This window comes from Erythrolamprus reginae, chromosome 3, assembly GCF_031021105.1.
Source record: "Erythrolamprus reginae isolate rEryReg1 chromosome 3, rEryReg1.hap1, whole genome shotgun sequence".
NCBI classification, from domain to species: domain Eukaryota; kingdom Metazoa; phylum Chordata; class Lepidosauria; order Squamata; family Dipsadidae; genus Erythrolamprus; species Erythrolamprus reginae.
Genome location: NC_091952.1, coordinates 200,078,825 through 200,099,214, shown reverse-complemented (window position 1 = coordinate 200,099,214; position 20,390 = coordinate 200,078,825). Strand labels below are relative to the sequence as shown.

Below are 20,390 nucleotides of genomic sequence, written 5' to 3'. Positions count from 1 at the left end.
TGATTTCAGCTTCTCAGTCATGTGATTACCATTTGCAACCAGCTTCCCCATTGACTTTTCTTATTGAAATACAGCAATGGTCATAAATGGTGATCACATGACCAACATGCGACATTCAAATGTTATAATTGCAGGCCTGTTGCCTAGTGCCCAAATCAGAAGCATGTGACCAGAGGAAAGCTGCAATGGATGCAACTCTAAGGACCCATCATAAGTCCTCCTCAAGTGGATCACTTATACCTGAACAGGAGAGTCTTGTACTCAGCTATGCTATTATTAAAAAATCAGGGAGGATATTTCCATCCTCCATATCTAATATTGTTTGTTTGAGGAGCTAGGAGGAATTAAAACTTTATTTTTCAAACTAGCCTAAGGTTTATTCATATGTATCAGGTTAATTATAAAAAGGATGCATATTCCTGAAAAGAAAACAGGGTGAAAAATACAGCTGCTATTTAAAGAGACCAGTTAAGCAGTTTAAGACATCACAGTTTAAGAATGTCTTTGGCAACTTTTCTTTGATTCCATATATATTCTTAGAATAGATATTAAATATACAACATTTCTGAAATATTTGCTCCAATATTTAGATTTTTGTTAAATACCTTTTGGGAAAATAAAGAGCAGCAACCTCAGGTTCTAGAGCTTTCAGATCATCCAAATATATGTCATCAGGTCCTTGGTGCTGACTTCTTTTATGTATCCCTACAAATAAAACGTTTTATATTGATCAACTAAGGAATACAGTATACAGTAGGAAAAGGAACGTCTCTAGGGGAAAATAATCCCTTTACCATTAAGTTTTGTCAATAAGAAGTAAACCAGCAAGCTAACCAACGTATGATCTTGGGTATTTTTCTCTCGGAAAATCCTCTTATATGGAATCCTCTGAGTTTGATTTATTTGCTTGCATATATTTGAAGATGTCTGGTAATGAAACAACTACAAGCAAACAACTAAGTTCAAACAATAGCATCAACTGCAGTTCAAACATGAACTGTACAGATTCTATTATATTTGGCAATACTGTTATATTCTTTACCATACTGTTCAAAAAGAACCTGACTTCCTTTTATTTAGGCTTCTTAAGAAGGAAAAAACAGATGGAGGAGATACAGCAAATCAACAAAATATTAAAATGTGTAATTTTAAGAGCACATATTTTACAAGTAATCCTTGATTTATGAGTCTTCATTTAACAACCATCTCAACAGTCCTCACACTTAAGACTGTTGCAGTATCTCTGCAGTGACATTTAACATTTGGGCACTTGGCAACTGGAATGTATTTACAATGCTTGCAGCATCCTGGGGTTATATGATCACCAATTACCATTTGAGTCTCCAACAAACAAAGTAAATGGGGTAAACCAGATTCACTTAATGACTATGGCAAAAAGTTGTAAAATATGGCATGATTAACTTAACAATTGCATTGCTTAGCAATGGAAGTTCCAGTTCCAATTATGATAGTAGGTTGAGAACTACTTATACTACTAAAATTAGTATAATGGTAACTTAAAACATGGCTAACATTACCAGTCACAGTTAATGGAAAGCAAAACAGCTCCCTACAATGTCCTCTACCATCCTAGTCAGAGCTTTGAGGCTCATAGGCATGACTATAAAGATAATACTATCTATTAGGTGGAGCTCTGTAGTAGGTTTGCTTACTATTGAGATTTTTATTATTAAAAGCATCTTAAAGCGTATGGACAGGGCCACTAATGAATATTTGTGAGGACACTACTGCAACTAGCACTAAACCAGCTACCAGGATTAAGGTGAATATCTTTTTTCTGTAATTTCTGTAGAAAAACAATTACACTATGATATATGTAAAATCCAAATGGTCATATGTGAGATACAAAATATTCTTTCTCCTAGATTAAAAGAATGGTTGCGAGCAAAGGTACTGTATACATTTGTTGCTTACCTCTGAAAACTGGTTAAATATCTGAAAGCTAGGAAAAACAGAAAAGTATTTCAAAATGTTACAAAGAAATTTGTTTAAAAGTGTATACCTTTTTTCTTCGATGGCGAATCAAGCTTTGTTGGTGGCTTAATTTCTGATGGTGACTCCACTAGTGGGCTGGGGAGTGTATCAGAATCTAATACAGGAGAATATTCAAGAATGTCCAGAACAGGCTCTGTTACTGCAGAAGTAAGTCTGTCTTTGATATCTAGCTCTTTAAGTAGCGGGTGTGTTCTTGGCTCCGGTTTTAAAACTGTACAGACTGAATCATTCATCAGAATATCATCTTCAATTGCATCACTGTTAGATATAACCCTAAAATGAGTCTTCTCTGATGGAGTGATGGTAGCTGTTCTAGGATGTTCCAGTTTTTCCTTCTTGCTTATCTGAAAAGGAAAGCATCCTTTTTCTAAAATAGTCATTCATCATCTGTGTTGTTCAGTTCAGATCTGAGTGAACTGATCAAACCTATATATTAGCAAAGTTTGAAGGATGTTTGACTATGATGATCTACCATAAAATAAGTTATAGAAAATATAGATATCTTGTTTGTCCCAGTTGGCTATGATCTTTATTCCCGCACTCCTTTACTATATTTTTCAGTAAAGTTTTCTCCCTCTTCATGATTCTGAAATAGGTCCTATTGAAATAGATACTATGGTAATGCATTGGCTCAATAAGAAACAATCTCATATTAAGAGTCAAAACACTGATAAATATCTAGCTATTTCCCCATACTGTCAATTTAATCAATGGAAAACTTGCAATAGTACACAAGCTGCTTGTGCTTAACTCAGACTTATGAAACGTACAAGCCATTGTTTCTTTCATCTATAATCTTTACTTATATTTTAAAAACATTGTTTCTAATTAAGTCTAAAGATTCATTTAACCAATATTAAATATTAAAATATGTTCATATTGATTTAATATTAAATTAAAATATATTTAATATTGATTACATAAGTCAGTTTAAAAAAAAACCTTTCATTGAATTAGACAAAAACAAATATAAGAAAACTTCAACAATTATGGGTCTCTGCACTTAGCCCCAACTTAAATGGTTAAATTTCTTATTACTAATCCCATATAAATATTTATTTTAATATTTATATGAATTTGTTTTATTGTTTTTATATAATATCTATATATCATCAATTTATATGAGAAAAAATCCATTTCACAAAATAGTAATCAATTTATCATCAAAAATACAAAGTAAAATGTTGAATCTTGGTGCTTTACTTATTTATAAGCTATTCTGTACCTTAAATTTCACTATTTCTATAAGATGCTCAAATATGTTTACAGTATTCTTTATACCACATGCAACAAATTTTCATTATTCCAAATTTCTCTCTATTTTCACAAAATTTTATAGTGACATAAAATGTTATGCTATAGTTAGTTGCTTCTTATCCTACCCTTCTTCTAAGAAGATCATGGTACATTATCAATTACGGTAGTAAATAATAAAACAGAAGCAGTTGCATACAATACGGCATATTTTAAGTAAGATATAAAATACAGGTAATTCATATAGAATCCACTAGGTGGCTCACACTGTATACTGGTAGCATTCTAATTCAAGATTTATTTATTTGTCAAGTACATATTGGTAATATAACATAGTTTATATACATAAGATGGGTACTGATAAGAAGGAACATCAGGACAGGGACAGTAGGCACACTGGTGAGCTTATTTATGCACGCCCCTCAAGCCTTTCCTAGTGTCAAAGCCTAGCTGCATAGGCTTTAATGATGACAGTAGACTTCAATAATTTTTAAACCACTTTAAAAATTTAGGACTTTATTAAGCAAAATAATTCCTGCAAGCATAAATAAAATTCTAAAATCTGAAAGCTGTATATATTATGTCTGCAGAAATGTGGGAGTTAAACAACTCAGCACAACTTTTAGCAGTATTTTACTTGCTGAGCTTATGGCAATTTATTTTAAACATAAGGTCAACAAAACCTCTCCATCTCCATTGCCTTTCTGAGCAATTTGGGAAATTCTACTGGTTATTGTAATGATTCTCATTGATCTAAACCTTGAAATTTGATATAACTGATCAATGAGAATCATTACAATAACTAGTAGAATTTCCCAAATTGCTCAGAAAGGCAATGGAGATGGAGAGGTTTTGTTGACCTTAACTAACACTTTTCAGATGTCTCCTTTAAATGTTTTTACTGTTTTATAAAATAACCTAAACTGAACAAGAAGAGGCAGCTCCTTTTATTTTATTTCTTCAGAAAATGATTCATAACATTACTACTGATAAACACATGCCTACTATATTATCAAAAGTTTTCAGAAAACCAAATGATTTGCAAAGAGGTTTACCTTGGTAGACGCAGGAAAGCCTCCCCAGGTCCATTCTATGTGAGATTCTCCTCTAATAAGTAAATTCTCTGTAGGCTTAACTTCCAGTTCTGAATCACTTTTAGGACAAGTGGGCTGGCTAAAAGGGCTGTTAAAACAAAGGAAAGGCATTTATTGTACAAGGTTACACAAAATGTTCTCTAATTAACATTCAGCAGTAAAGCTAAGCTGGTGTTTAGACTGATCTAGAAAGTTAAAATAAAATCATAGCAGTGTGAACATTTATCTTTTTCTATTTTTATGATGTTTTCTTGCTTTTCAGATTAAATATTATAAAAGTATGTTTCAATTACAAAACAGGTTTACCTACAATCTCTTGCCAATACTGTTATGTAACAGATTTAAATAGAAACAAAGCAGTACATTCAAGAGAAATTTAGCAAAATCTGCAGAAGCCAGAATTCTCTCAAAAGATGCACTACTGTACTAGTATTAATTCAATTATGTGAAATGAAATGTTAAAAACCAGTATGCATCTTTTTATCAACACAACTAATATGTCTGGCCATATAAGCTTCATTTCAGTTCACAGGTCGTTACATCAGTATGTATGTAAAACTCTTTTTTCATAGATAAAACAGATTCAAAAACTATGGGGGGGGGGGGGGATCACTGATTGCTATGACTGAAAACTACACATAATTTACACTGAAATATAGCTTATCCTACACTTAAAAGAGCTGCTCTGTCAGAAACGTGTTCTGTTTCAAAATGCATGATCTTTAACAATAATAAAAAATAGAGGCAGCCCAGTTACTACCTAATTATTTTCCTCTGAAGACTTTGTGTGAAAAATATTTAATATCATTTTCATAAACGAATGATACATGAAGATGGCTTACTTCTCTGAAACAGGCCAGTCTCCATCTGATAAAGGGTAATCATCCTTTGAGGGGTAAATTAACATATCTTTATATTCTTCCACCTTTGGTGGAGAATCTACAGGGCTTCTGTAACACAGAATTGATGTATTAAAGGAACTTTAATTTAGTATTAATGACAGCATTAAAATAACAATAATTCACATGGGGAAAAGGGTAAGTTGGTAGATACTTTCATCCCAATATCAGCAATTCAGTTAACAATTCAAAATGTAGCTAACAAAAATATTAGCTACATTTTTTTATAGATCAAAGCTTGAAAGATCAATAATTGTCTTTGCTCCTTGGTACACTTTCAAGTCTATACAACAAAGATCTCTCTAAAATGATGCATATTTGGGGCTTTATAATACTTGTGTTTAACCATATATTTTTTTACTTAGTGGATTTTGAAAAATATCCTATATATCTGCCTACTTTTAAGTATGTACTAATATAGTCAAACATTTATGCAGAAAAGATCTAGCTTAATTGTTGTAAATATAAGGATCTTTATATCTTTGGAATCCTTACAAAGTTCCACAAATGGTTACTAATATTAACTAGATAAATTATTTAAAGTTGCATCCTTATGGACAAATTACCTTTTCATTTTTCTTATTTGATAGTAAAAGTAATATATTTTTACTTGTTATAGCGCTTACAAAATCTCTTTTTATAGAAAACATACCTACTGGTAACTAATTTTGCTCATTTCTTATTCCTTTAGCTACTTTACTCAATATTATTTTATTACATTACTAAATATGAATTTTGAAAGACGAATTAAACTTACAGTGTTTTCTAATGATCTGAATCAATAAAAACTATTCTTTTAATTTAGGACTTTATATAATATAAATGAAATATTCTTACTGAACTTTTTACAGTGTGACAGTATAACCAAATAGAACTTTAACAATATATTACCTCAAAGGCTGAATACACCTGTCATCATCTGAACTTATTTCCATTTCAAAGATTTCCTCAGCTCCAAGAGAAGAGAATTGTTCTTCTTTTCTCACATCCTGTTTACATTTTCTTTTTCTTCGTTTTTTTTTCTTCACTGACCCAGAGGGGAAAAAAGGCTCTGTTTCTACAATTTGTGGAATTTCTGAGCTGAAATGTATTGTTTCATTGTCACCTGACTTCATCAAATTGTCATCATTTCCTTTGAAGAATTGATCTTCTGTTGGTATCGGTGATGTTGCCAGATAGGCTGGAACATTTTCCTAAACATCATTCAGGTGAACATTAATTATATATGTTACAAAATTATAACACTATTTAACTCATAAATTAATACTTATGACAATAGAAACAGATACAGAAGTACTATGTATATTATGATGTCCAGAAAAAAATTATGTTTGAGCTGGGATAGTCATTTATAATTATTATTTGCATATATTAATAGATGGTAAAATTGATATCTACAAATTAACTTTTCATGCCCATATTCAAATGAAGATCTGTTTCCATTGACATTCACTAAGGTTTGGATAGCAACTATATTTTTTCTCATCATGAAACGCATACTTGCCTAATAGAACTAAGGGACATGTTTTTCTAACCACTGTTTAATTTTATGTGCAAATCTTCCATAGTTGTTAATTATTATGGTCTGGTAAAACAAGCCAGTTTTATAACATTTGGACTGAAATAGGTTGGTTTAAAACAAAAGATCAAAATGAAAGTATGGAATTAATAATAAAAAATTAAACTATGGGATTCATAATAAAAGCATTAATGAAAACAGAAGAAATATTTTCAAAATTCTTCTTACCTTGATTCCATAGCAGGAAAAAGGTTGATGAGTGCATATGCCACATCTATACGCATTGTTACACTTCATACTCAATTATCATTATTTACTTAAGCTAAAAATTACAAAGATTCAGCAATTTTGCATCCCCACTACTAAATTAGCTTTGATGATTCCAAAGAGATCCTTTTTGTTTTATTTAGAAGCGCTTTTTTTAATGAAAAGTAAGACCAATATAGTTGCTTTCTTGTGTTCTATTATTTTGGACTGACAAAAAATTAGAAATATTTGAAAAAAGCTGTATCATTGAATAGATAAATGCTGATTAAAATAATTGAAAAGACTGAAAGATTGAATTAATTTTAAACATGATTATAAATCTCCTAAGGAGGGTAATCTGGAAGTTAAGGATCTCAGGACTGAGGGCTGGTGATTTTATTGAAAGATTATCACCTGTGTTGAATGGGTTGATATTTCTCATCTTCAATCCAATTAATGTTGAGAAACAGATACTGATACAATCTTATTGCCACTTGATAAAAACAAGGACTCCTTAGCTTTGATGGTGTCATTTTTGGCAGAAAGCTAAAGCACTCCAAAATAAGAGAGACGTGCCTTCCAATGAGATGAAACCATTGAAAAGCAGATGTACTAAACTAGGATTCAAAATCTATGTAAGTAAAAAGGGAGAAAGAACTAGAAAGGTGAAGGGAAGGAAGGAAGAAATGGAGATAGAAGGATTGGATGAAATGGAATGAAGGAAAACAGACTGATGAAACAGGATAAAAATAGATACAAAATAGGACATTGATTTTTGATTGAACAAAAATGTATAAATGTATGTTATTGACATTTTAAGGTATATGTGTTGATATAAAAATGGAAACTGTGGAGAAAAAAATATTTAAAAGTTACCAAAAAAATCTATGTAAGCTAGTTTTTAATTAGCTTAAAGAAATTTAATGCAGATCTAATTGGAAGTGTGCTGTTTACTAGCTTTAAAGGGATCTATCCACTATATCTCATAAGATTCCCTAAATAGCAAAAGTGACATAAAGTATTTCTTCATTATATTGTATTCATTAATATTTTAAATTTCTGTCTCATGTTAATATTTTTATTACTGTTTTAAGTTATATTCCTTAATATTCCTGAATATTTTTTGATTGATATCTCATGTTTTGTGTGAAAGAAATAGAATGTATAGGAGACTAAAAACATCCAGGGACAAAAATAAATAAGAGAAAGGGACAATAAAATAAAAGTTAAGTGCGAGATGGAATCAAAAGGAAAATGATAAAAGATAAAGATTTTGGCTTGCAAAAAACTATTTTTTTAAAATAAAAAGTAAACATCTGCCAAATATTAAAATTGATATAAAGTTACATGGTTAAGCGACTTACAAATTTTTCTTCTGTTTCCTGCACAAAGAAGGCCTCTCCATTATCACCCAATTTCATGTGAAGATCAACTGCTTCTCCATTGATTTCAATATCAATCTGTAAAAAAATACAAGAGAACACTTGATGCAATAAAAATATGCCTGAAAATATATGTTTATATTTAATCAATGTATTATTATTTTAATCCAAACTATTGAAACAAAATAATTGCCAATATACCATGTTTATTTATTTATTTATTTGGTAATTTTATAGAGCTGCTCAACTCACTCTGAGTGGTGCACAGAGTTAAAACACAAAATAATACAACAAAAGAACAAAAAATAACCACAATAGTGGTTTAAAAAGATACAAAACTATGTAAATGAAGACAAAGAAAAGCAGCAGCATCAATAACCCCTTCTTGGAAGAAGAGACGAAGCAACAACAAGGCAAGCCAAATGAAAAAAGGAAGAAAATATTTTGTATTTCGCAAGCAGTTAATTTTTTTATCTTAACGGCAAAATGTTTTGTCATACTCTCTAGGAACCACATTAAGATCTGATTTTTTCAAGTTGTCATAAATAACCTATGATGCATGCATAAAGATCAAACAAATAAATACAAGTTGTCAAGGATTCCTGACAAATTAACAGATCTATTTTTCCTCTTAAAATAATTCTTCTTAAATCATTGTCCATTTACTGTATTTTTCAGAGTATAAGAAACACCTTTTCCCCGCCCTAAAAGAGGGTGGAAATGTTGGGGTGTCTTATATACTGAATACAGCCATTTTTGCTATTCTGAAGTCCCACCCCACTGCATTTCATTTTTGCAAAAAAACACCCACCTTTTCACAAAAATGGGGTGGACAGTGGTCTGGGAAGCTTGAAGAGAGTTTCTGGGTGAGGTAAAAATGTCCCCATTTTGTGAAAAATGGGCGAAAAAAGGCTTGGTTTTCACAAAAAATGGGAGCATTTTTGCTATCCCCTAGAAGCTCTCTACAGGCTCCCAGACCCTTTGCCCACCCCATTTTTGCAAAACATTGGGTGAACAACGTCCCATTTTTTTTACAAAAATTGGGGGTATTTTTGCCCTCCCCCAGCACCCAGGAGCTTCATGCAGGCTTCCTAGGCCCTCTGCCCACTCCATTTGGGGGGGGGGGGGAATGGGTGAAAAACAACTTGTTTTTCACAAAAACTGAAGTGTTTTTGCCTTCTAATTACCTTATCTAGCATGACTGGAGAAGGAATTCTAGGAGTTAAAGTCCACTAGTCTTAAAGCTGTCAAGTTTGAAGACCCCTGGGTTAGAAGTTAGGAGTGCAAGGTCTTCAGTCTTGGCAAGTTTAAGACTTGTGGACTTCAACTCCCATTCTTGAGCTAGCATAATTTGAGAAGGAATTCTGGGAGTTGAAGTCCACTGGTCTTAAAGCTGTGAAGTTTGAAGTTTGTAAAAAGTGTAATTGGTTGTAAAAGAATACATGTTTGTAAAAAGTTCTTTTTCTCTTCTGTATTCTGCTACACCCGTAATTTATTAAATAATATATCACTACACCATTTGGCTCAGAATATTTTTCCCTTGTTTCCCATCTCTAAAATCTAGATAAGTCTTACATTCTGGTGCGTCTTATACTCCGAAAGATGCAGTAATTAAGAAAACAGTGATTCAAACCCAATATATAAATTCTAATATTGGGAAAACGCTACAATTTTCACATACATTGCTTTCCACATGATTCTTCAAATTTCTATATTTCTCTTTAATTGCTACTCCCCCATTCACATGAATCCTTGACTTCCTTTGTAAGGAAAGTGTTTCAGTTCTGAATCACTTTATTCTATTCTTGAGATTATATATATATATATGTGAGGATAGTATGCTACTGCATTCCCAGTTGTACTTACGCTTACTTGCATTTAATAACTTATTCTTTATTTTCATGATGCAATTGCTAATAGTTATGATAGTAGAATGCATCAGTTACACCATTATATAGCTGATCTTTATGCCCTTTATTGTTATGCTTTCTATGGTGAGATGTCTAAAAACTTCTATTTGGCCATATTGGTTAAATGAAGAGAACTTTGCTATTAGTATAACAAGGCCTATCCTATTTTACAAATATTTATTGAATCTTGAAAAATTATGAGCCCCCAAAACAGCATAATTTATATTGTACATACAACTGGCATTGTTTTCCAAACATCTGATATTGCTGGTACTCACCACTTTCTCTTTTGAACGTAAGACACCAAGTTTTCCAAATCGGACATGGAATGGTGAACATAGATATGTACCATCTTGCTGCCGAACTACAATTACATCAATACATCCTGAAAGTGTAGCTTGATTAATGCCTTTATACAACTCCTTCATAGTAACCAGAAGTCCAGCAAGCTGTCCAACGTAATTCATATTTTAAAGCTAAAAATAAATGTTGATTGAAAATATTATTCCAAACACAAAGCATTTTAAATTGAAAAAACACATGCACAATCATGTTATCATAAATTTTAATTTATAATCTATCTAATAATTGTGGCCTGTGGTTATCTGTGTAAGATACTAAAGTAAAAGGTTAAGTATAACTTCAGAGTAAAAGGTAATTTGTATAGTCAAAAATGTCAAAAGTATTCTTTCAATTATTTAAGAATGTTGAGAAATCTTATGAGACTGAAGCTCAAGTCCATTTATTATAATGAATTAAAAAATAATGTTGTTAATACATGTATAGGATCAAAACAAATCAAAGGTTACAGTTACACAAAATATATATTATATGTACCTTATTTAGTTGGAAATTTAGAATTAACACTCAGTTTATAACTTAGGAAACTGCAGATTCTGCTCATGCACTGGTTATATTTACACTTAATATTCACAGGTGCATAATCATTCATTCATTCATTCATTCATTCATTTATTAGATTTGTATTCCGTCCCTCTCCAAAGATTCGGCTATTGTACATCTTTTTATGCAAGGCTAAAATAAAGGACTTAATATTAAATATTTATTTAATCGCTAAAGAAATTGACTGACTGGCTTTTCATCTAAGCCTGATTCTGACTCTGGCTAAGAAAGTGATTGGCCCAAAGTCACTCAGTTAGGCTGTCTTGCTTACGGTGGGATTAGAACTCACAATCTCCTTCTGTCTAGCCTAATGCCTTAATCACTAGACCAAACTGGTTTTATTTTAAGTTATATCATATCTGACATGTAGCTACTGTACAGACCCATCACTGCCCTGATTTAATGAAAACTTTTCTAAGTCCTCGACTCCACTCATGCTATCATTCTTGACTGTTAAGAACAGTGATTCCGAACCTGTGGCCCATGGACCCCTGAGGGCCACAATGTCATCCCACAGGGTCTGCAAGGGCTTAAAGAAATGTCATAATTTAAATCTTGAGTTAAGTTTTGGCGATTTGTGACTACAAAAGGGTCCATCACAAAGAAACGGTTGAGAACCATTGGCTTAGAGGAAAGTGCTCTCTTACTAACTTCTTCTCTTCTCCATTATCTCTTATTTTCAGTCCAACCTCCAACAATTTACTGGCTGTTCTTTGCAATATAGATGATTTTGCAGCCACCATACCATCCTAAATGCAACCACCACCATTCAAATAACTCCTTTCTTCCAACTCTACTCCCAACCGCAGAATCCAGACTCTCACATCCATCCCCTACACCCAAGACTCTGCTCTCACCAAGGTTTTCTTAAAGCTTTATTTAAGTGAAAAACAAATGGAAGTCACAGCAGCGCCAAAAAATCCCACCCCACTTCCCTTTAGTTAATATTTAATGGCATTCAATATTGAAATACATGATAAATTGTTCGATGCTTTCACAACATATCTATTATTAAAGATTTTTTAAAACTACTGTATATCTTTACCATATTATGTAGATCTAATAAATGCTGCTGTTGCCACTAGTTATGCTATATTGTAAAGGAGAAATATGTGTGACAGTTAGGACAACAAAAACAAAGTAAGACGTTTCTATTCCTTATAACCTACCCAGGGGCTTACAAATCATGAACTCTATCAACTCAGCCATAAAACAAGGTCAAGGAATGTACATAAAGCTAGAAGGAAGATACTGTGAATAAGCATAAATTCCGGGAAGCAAGGTCATTATAAGATAAACTCTCAAAAATATTCCCTAAAGAGCATCTATGTCCATGAACTGCCAATCTATTCTCTCAAACATGCTGGCTTTGCCTTTGTAATACAGTAGTCCCTCGCTATACCGCGCTTCACCTACTGCGGCTTCACTTCATCGCGGGTTTCTGAGGAAGTCAATCGGCAGATTTAAACAGCCCGCCGAACTCGATCGGCAGATTTAAAAAATATATATATATATCTAAAATTGTAAATACTGTATTTAAATACTGTATCTAAAATAAATACTGTGTGGGAAGGGTTTATAAACACTTAAAACTATGAAAACTTACCAAACAATTACAATATAAATACTTAAAAAAGTACTATCAGTCGATAAATTCCCCATCGCGGATTTCACCTATCGCGGCCAGGTCTGGAACGTAACACCAGCGATAGGTGAGGGTACTGTACTTCCTTTATTATATCACAGTATACACCTTAATAATTTTTACCTAACTAAGCACTCAAATAACGCATCCTAGATCTGAATGAATGAAATATTCTCATTCAATCCTTTGTTCTATACAAAGTTGAATGTGCACAATCGTATGTGAAATGAATTGCCCATCAGTGTTGCTTCCTAAGTGGACAGTTTGATTTCACAGAAGTTTGGTTTACTTGATTTACTTTATTCTGTTTTTTAAGTGTTCCCTTTATGTTTTGAGAAGTGTATATACAGTATATATGTGTGTGTGTGTATATCTCCTATACAGTACTTTTCTTCTATTCCTATATCTCTTCTTCTATTCTTTCATTGATATGTTCTATTCCTATAATTTCTCTCCTATTCTTTCTTAGATATATTTTACTATGAGTACATCCTCTATAACCTTCATCATGTGTTTTACTATGTGTATACCCACTAAAACGCTCAGTGTATTGGACAAAATCAATCAATCAATAAACATGATGTGCTGCTATATCCAATCCAATATATTGTGGCTATCTATAACTATGTGTACAAATGTGGCCACAAGTATGGTAGCCGCTCTACTTTTTCTCCCAAATAATTTCAATTTCATGAAGTGATTTGCCATTGCCACCTTCCTACAGCTGAAAAAAAGGGATTGGTCCATGATCGCCCAACTGGATTTGTACATAAAATGAAACTGAAACTCAAAATCTCCTGACTTCTAAAGTAATGTGTTAACCACTATACTGTACTAAACTGGATTTTGTTGCAATTGCAATAGCACTAATACTTATATACATTCAATAAACATATAATCAAAAAATCCCTATTGAAATATTGGCATGAAATTAAAAATAAATATTATATTAAAATGCCAAGGTGGCTATCTACAATGGAGGCCATTATTTATCCAAATTTAATAGATCAACTAAAACCCTGAGTTATAAAGATATTCTATACCCAGATGGTCTTTTAAAACCTAGATAATTATTAAACCTTCCAATCTCTAAGATAGATTGGTAGACCTACACCCAAATTTGCACCAGATACAAAAAAGATATGAAAGAAGTAGGCATAGAATCAACACTGAATCCTCTGGACAAGATTCTCACCGGGCCGGATGAAAAATATATAAAAAGGTTATATAATTATTTATTAGAAAAAGATAATTTAGAGGACATTGTGAAGGGCCCAATGTTAGCATGGGCAAAAAAATCTAGGTCAAAATATAGGGGAGAGACCCTTCCCCCTTCCAGAATAGCTAAAATTCACCCAAAAGCTAATGCAATTTGTTGGAAATGCAAAAAAGAGATAGGCACTTTTTATCACATGTGGTGGTCTTGCCCTAAAGTTAAAATTCTATGGAGAACCATACATAAACGGTTATTAGAAATTATGGAAACAGAACTAGAATTTTCCCCAAAAGGTTTCCCGCTAGGAATATGGGATAAAAAGTATCCTAAACAAATACTTCATCTGGTTACACATATAATTACTGCAACGAGAATAACACATGCCCAAAATTGGAAAAATCTATGTATCCTGTCAGAAAGTCAAATTATAGAAAAAATTTATAGGTGTGCTGAGATGGATGAAATGACAAGAGATATTAAGGGCATGAAAGTCAACAAAATAAATAAACCATGGGATAAATGGTATAAATGGATCCAAAATAGAATAACGCAAAGAAAAGCAAAGAGAATCGCACAAACTTAGAATATGATAAACAATGTATGCAAATATAACGTATAACTATATAAAATGTATTCATTTTTCTACTTTCTTTCTGATGAGTGTAATCAAATTAGACATAAGACTTATACAAACTGAATCTGAAACGGGTAATGATCTGCATGTGATTATTGAGATCTTTTTCATTTTTATTGTAACTGAAAATTAAAATAAAACTTTAAAAAAATATTAACCAAATCACACCAGGTAATAGGCAAGGATTCACTCTGACACAAGACATTCCTGTTTGGTTTTTTCCAAACCCTAAACCAGCGGTCCCCAAACTACGGCCCGCGGGCCGGATGCGGCCCAATGAGGTCTTTTAACCGGCCCGCGGCAGCTCACGAGATTTTACTGATCAATATAATAAGCTCCCGAATCTCCTGTCTACTCACCGCGGTCGGCTGCTGAGTGAGGAGAAAGTGGAGAGGCAAGGGGGCGGGCAGGAAAGCGGGCCTGCAATTGGCCAATTTATTTCTCGCCTTTAGGGAGAGAAACTGTTGCTGCCCTATGGCAGAGCAGCAACAGTTCCTCTCCCTAAAGGTGAGAAATAAATTGGCCAATTGCAGGGCCGCTTTCCTCCCTGCCTCCTTGCCTCTCCACCTCCTCCTCCGCGGTGAGTGGACGCGAAATTCAGGAAAAGGCAATGGCAATTGAAAAACTGTCCAGGGCTGTGGGAAGGGAAGGGCTGTGTCAGCGGCGAGGTGGCCGCGCCGTCATTGTTCCTTCTAAGCTGCTTGCGCGACCACCTCGCACAGAAACATTTGCCCCTTTGCGCCGCCCCACCACCCGTTCCTGCAAGTAGAGGTCAGGTGTGTTACCGGGAGCTGGAGGCGGCGTGGGGCCGGACACTAGGTGCCGGGGAGGACAAAGGAGTGAACGTAGCTACTGCCTCTCAGCTGCAGAGCCGAATGGGGGCGGAGGCAACAGTGGAGCCCGGTGCTGGGGCCATGCGGGGCCGCTCATCCAGGGGGGCGTGGACTGGCAAGTCGCCCTCCGCTCTCTCTCTTTCTCTCCCTGTTGCCAGCGTGGTATATGAGAGAGAAAGAGAGAGGCAGAGGTCGGGCGCGTTACCGGGAGGTGGAGGCAGCGTGGGGACGCTGGGTGCCGGGGACACCGAGGAGGGGGTGGACGCGGCCTCTCAGTTGCAGAGCCGAACAAGGGCGGAGGCAACGGCGGAGTCCGGCGCTGGGGCCGTGCGGGGCCGCTCATCCAGGGGGGCGTGGACTGGCAAGTCGCCCTCCTTTCTCTCTTTTTCTCTCTCTTATACCACGCCGGCAACAGGGAGAGAAAGAGAGAGAGCGGAGGGCACCTTGCCGGTCCACGCCCCCCTAGATGAGCGGCTCCGCATGGCCCCAGCGCCGGACTCGGCCGTTGCCTCCGCCCTTGTTCGGCTCTGCAGCTGAGAGGCCACGTCCACCCCCTCCTCGGTGTCCCCAGCACCCAGCGACCCCACGCCGCCTCCACCTCCCGGTAACGCACCCGACCTCTGTCTCTCTCTTTCTCTCTCTGTTGCCGGCGTGGTGTATGAGAGAGAAAGAGAGAGAGAGAAAAAAAAGAGGGGAGAGAGAAAGAGAGAAAAAAAAGCAAGAGAGAGAGAGAGAAAGGGAGAGGAGAGATAGAAAGGGAGAGAGAAAGAGGGAGAGATAGAGAGATACAAAGAGAGATACAAAGGGAGTGAGTGAGAGAATGAGAGATAAGAGAGAGAAAGCAAGAGAGGGACAGAGAGAAAGCAAGAGAGGGACAGAGAGAAAGCAAGAGAGGGACAGAGAGAAAGGGAGAGAAAGAGAAAGAAAGAAAGGTAGAGAGAAATAGGGAGAGATACAAAGAGTAAGTGAGTGAGAGAAATAGAAGAGAAAGAAAAGAGAAAGAAAGAAATAGAGAAAGGGAGAGAGGGAGAGAGGAAGAGGAGAGATAGAAAGGGAGGGAGAGACAGAGAGACGGAGAGAGAAAGAGGGAGAGATATAAAGAGAGTGAGTGAGAGAAAGAGAGAAGAGAAAGCAAGCAAGCAAGAGAGAAATAGAAAGAGAGAAGGACAAAGAGAGAGAGGGGGGGAGAATAAATATTAAATATTGTATTTTTTCCCATTTTGTTTTTTACTTTAAATAAGGTATGTGCAGTGTGCATGGGGATTTGCTCATACATTTTTTTTATAGTCCGGCCCTCCAACAGTCTGAGGGACAGTGAACTGGCCCCCTGTGTAAAAAGTTTGGGGACCCCTGCCCTAAACCAGTGATGGTAAACCTTTTATTTTCTCGAGTGCCGAAATCATGTGCATTTGTGCTATCGTGCATGCACGAGTGCCCACACCCATGATTCAATGCCTGGGGAGGGCAAAAATAGCTTCTCCCGCCCACCCCCCCGGAGACCAGACCATGGCATGTTTCCCAAATTCTGGTGGGGCCAGTAGGTTCATGTTTGCTCTCCCCAGTCTCCAAAGGTTTCCCTCAAGCTGGGGGAAGGTAAAACGCCTTCCCCCATCCCTCCAGAGGCTCTCTGGAAGCTAAAAACCCGCATGGAGTTTGCAGCAGATATTTTTTGTTTATATCCAGAGAGATAAATATCTGTTCCTCTAGAACTGAACTCACAGCCTCTTGATTGTGAAGAGAGAGCTCTACCTCTAGCTCACCATACCGCTTCCCGACATAGTGGAGTCTAACACTCTGAAATTCATTTTATTAAAATCTGTACTGGAACAAGTTATACTCAACAATGTGTTAGTAAAATCTGAAAAAAATATTGATAACAAATATAAGTATAGATAATTAATGCTTCAATTTTGCAAACATTTTCATTTCTTGATAATTGGAATGAAGCTTGAAAAAAGTACCCAAACATATGGCTCAACTATAGTATACATTTACTGAATCACAATCCCTATTAGAAGGTAAATATTATGACCTATTTCAAATATTTCTCTTCCACTTTCACTTTATAATTAATCTGATGCAAGCTTCTTAAATGTTCTAGAAATATCTTACAAAAACTAATCCAATCTCAATAAATTTCCTAGCAGGTTGGTCTTCTAAAACTCTATAGTTAGATGTTTGCCCTTTTCTACATTTCCAAGTTGACTTGAGAATTTTAAGCCCAACTATCACAATGAAATTTAACTGTTCTCAAGCACAAGCAGCTCTATTATCATTGTTTTAATAAAAAACTGGGCTATCCAGAAGCTAGGTTGGCAAAGCCAGAGTGACAACTATCAAAAGAAAAGTAAGAACCCCTCAAAATGTAATCATTGTACTGAGGGATTTAAATAATGCGCTTTGAAAGGAAGATTACAGTACACCCAAGGTTGCTACAAACTGAAAAGCCACAGTTCTTAACTTTAATAGCAATTTTAGCAATAGCAAGATAACCATGGATCTGATGACAATAAGGAACTAATTATAATAAGTGTGTTGTATACTGTAATGCTGTAGAAAACAGGTGAGATGTCGCAGTCATATGCCCAAAGCATTTTCCTGTTTCTTTGACACTCACTCTTATCTTCTTCCTGTTTGTTTTAAAACTGCAGTTCAACTGTTTAAAGCCATTTAGTTCTATCCACTTGTTCCTCTACCTCCTCTTTTTCTCCATTATTACTGTTATTATGATTATTCTGGTTAAGATGATGCGCTCAGAATCGGGCACTTAGGAAGGACCAGTTTTCCCAGTGGAGGGAGGAGAATCAATAAAGAATATTGGCAGCTTAGGGCCGCGTTTTGCAACCTTGACAACTTGAAGATATCTGGACTTCAACTCCCAGAATTCCCCAGCCAGTATTCGCTGGCTGGGGAATTCTGGGAGTTGAAGTCCAAATATCTTCAAGTTGCCACGGTTGGGAAACACTGGCTTAAGGGTTGACAAGAGGTGATCTCCGTGCTTGCTTGATTTCTTGCAGACGTCTCGTTACCCAAACTAGGTAACATCATCAGTGCCGATGAGGAGAAACTCCCCCCCCCCTTCCCCAATCCTAGAGGCAGAGGGGAAAATCCTCTCCTTATGCTCGGGCTTTCAAAAACCACCGCTTGGCCTGGGAGAGGTTGGCGGAGGGAGCTCGGGGGACTCGCTGGCACGACTTCTCCCGGGGGCAAGAATACACGGAAAGGACCGAAGCAAGACAAGCACATCTCAATGAGGGCTTCGTGGTCGTCTGGCTGAGCTATCACAGCAATGCCGGACCACAGGAAAGGGACCAAGAGGCAGCCGATAAGGAAAAGAAATGAAGGATGGAGGACGGGGAAGGACCCGGAACGGCGGGGAGGAACGGAAAAGAAAGGACGCGGCCCCTCGCACCCGCTCGGCTAAACCAGGCATCTGACACAAAGGTTGCCTTCCCGTCCAGAGGCAACGGGACCTCCCAATTTCTTACCTTTTTTCTCTGTCTCAACCGGATGGAACCGGGAAAGCCGGCAGGGAGCAGCTGCCAGCGAGCGTTGGCGGCGGCGGCGGTTAAACCGACTGAATAGGCTGGCCAGGCGAGCCAGCGCGGGACGGGGGGCGGAGGGAGAGGGCGGAGGAAAGGCGGGAAAAGAGGGAGAAGCAGTAGTGACGCACGAGACCGCTGCGGAAATTATTGCTCCGCCCCCTTCTGTTGGGCTGAGGCTAGAACAGCAACAGGGCACAGTGGAGCGGGAGGGATACGTGACGGTGGGTGGATGGAGCGAAGTGGGGGGAGGCCACGTTACTCGCCCTGCCCACCGTCGCCGTCTGAGGCGACTTCTGGCGACAGGGTTTAATGAGTGGGCGTGACAACGGCCGGGGGGCGGAGCTTCCTTTTCTTCTGTTTTTCCCCCCCCATTCTCCAGGAAGCTTCCTTTGAGTCATGAGCTCTTGATTATAGAGGCTTGGTAGGTGGCACCGGGCTTAGCGTGATGAGTTCAAGGCTGCCTTCCGCTCGACTATATCGTTACAAACATGACATGTAAAACAGTGTTCCCTCTAATTTTTTTTTGGGTGGGCAGAAAAGTATAGTGTCTGAGCGGCAGTCCCTTCAGGACTGGGCGGCACAGAAATAATAATAAAATTTCCCTCTCGGCTTCTGGGCAGGTTTGGAAAACTCTGAGTTGATGATGATTTTTAAGTGAGCGATTGCTCACTGCTCAGCTTAGAGGGAACTATGATGTAAAATGAGCATTCCTGCTGTGTTACAGATAGGCCTATGGAGATTCTCAGTCATCCAGATCATGGTTATCCCAAAGGTGCTTTTTCAAAAGGCAACTGGAGTTTTTCCACAACTCTGGTTCTCTGTCATACATCAAAATTCCTTGTGAATAAGGCCCTCTGGTTCTGATATTGAAATGTGGTTATTATGCGATTTGCCTCAAGGGCATACTTCTTCAACTGAGATACCTATACTATCCTGACAAAGAGTCAAGTCTGTACATGCCGCCACCGTACTTCTGATTAAATTTGGCACACACTAAACAGAAGAATTGTCCATATCTGTATATTATATCTGGATACTTGACAAAACAAGTAAATAGAATAATAAATAAATTACCTGTTGCATACTAGTGGAGTGGTAGGGGCTGAGGTCAAAAGAGAAGGGAGGAATTAAACATTTCCCCAGACAACCGATTACATTAAAGAACATAAAACCTGGATATTGGTTTTCCCAATAGGAATATGACTGTGAAAGTTGGCTAAAAAATGAATTGTGCTGTTGGAGAAAATTGTTGAGAATACCTGCTTAGATTGTGAGAAGAACAAACACTTTAGTA

The 20,390-nt window shown here is 36.6% G+C and overlaps 1 protein-coding gene across 1 annotated transcript in view; it reads right to left on the bottom strand.

Moving 5' to 3' along the window:
• LPIN2 (lipin 2) overlaps positions 1-19,125 on the bottom strand; it is a 42,130-nt gene extending 23,005 nt beyond the window's left edge. Inside the window, exons 1-8 of the mRNA XM_070747591.1 lie at positions 19,040-19,125; positions 10,599-10,796; positions 8,393-8,488; positions 6,155-6,456; positions 5,207-5,314; positions 4,326-4,452; positions 2,024-2,360; positions 606-705 (exon numbers count right to left, since the gene is read on the bottom strand). Coding sequence (XP_070603692.1) covers positions 606-705; positions 2,024-2,360; positions 4,326-4,452; positions 5,207-5,314; positions 6,155-6,456; positions 8,393-8,488; positions 10,599-10,787 — 1,259 coding nt within the window. The 5' untranslated portion in view covers positions 10,788-10,796; positions 19,040-19,125. The remainder of the gene's footprint in view (positions 1-605; positions 706-2,023; positions 2,361-4,325; positions 4,453-5,206; positions 5,315-6,154; positions 6,457-8,392; positions 8,489-10,598; positions 10,797-19,039) is intronic.
• Positions 19,126-20,390: the final 1,265 nt, after the last annotated feature.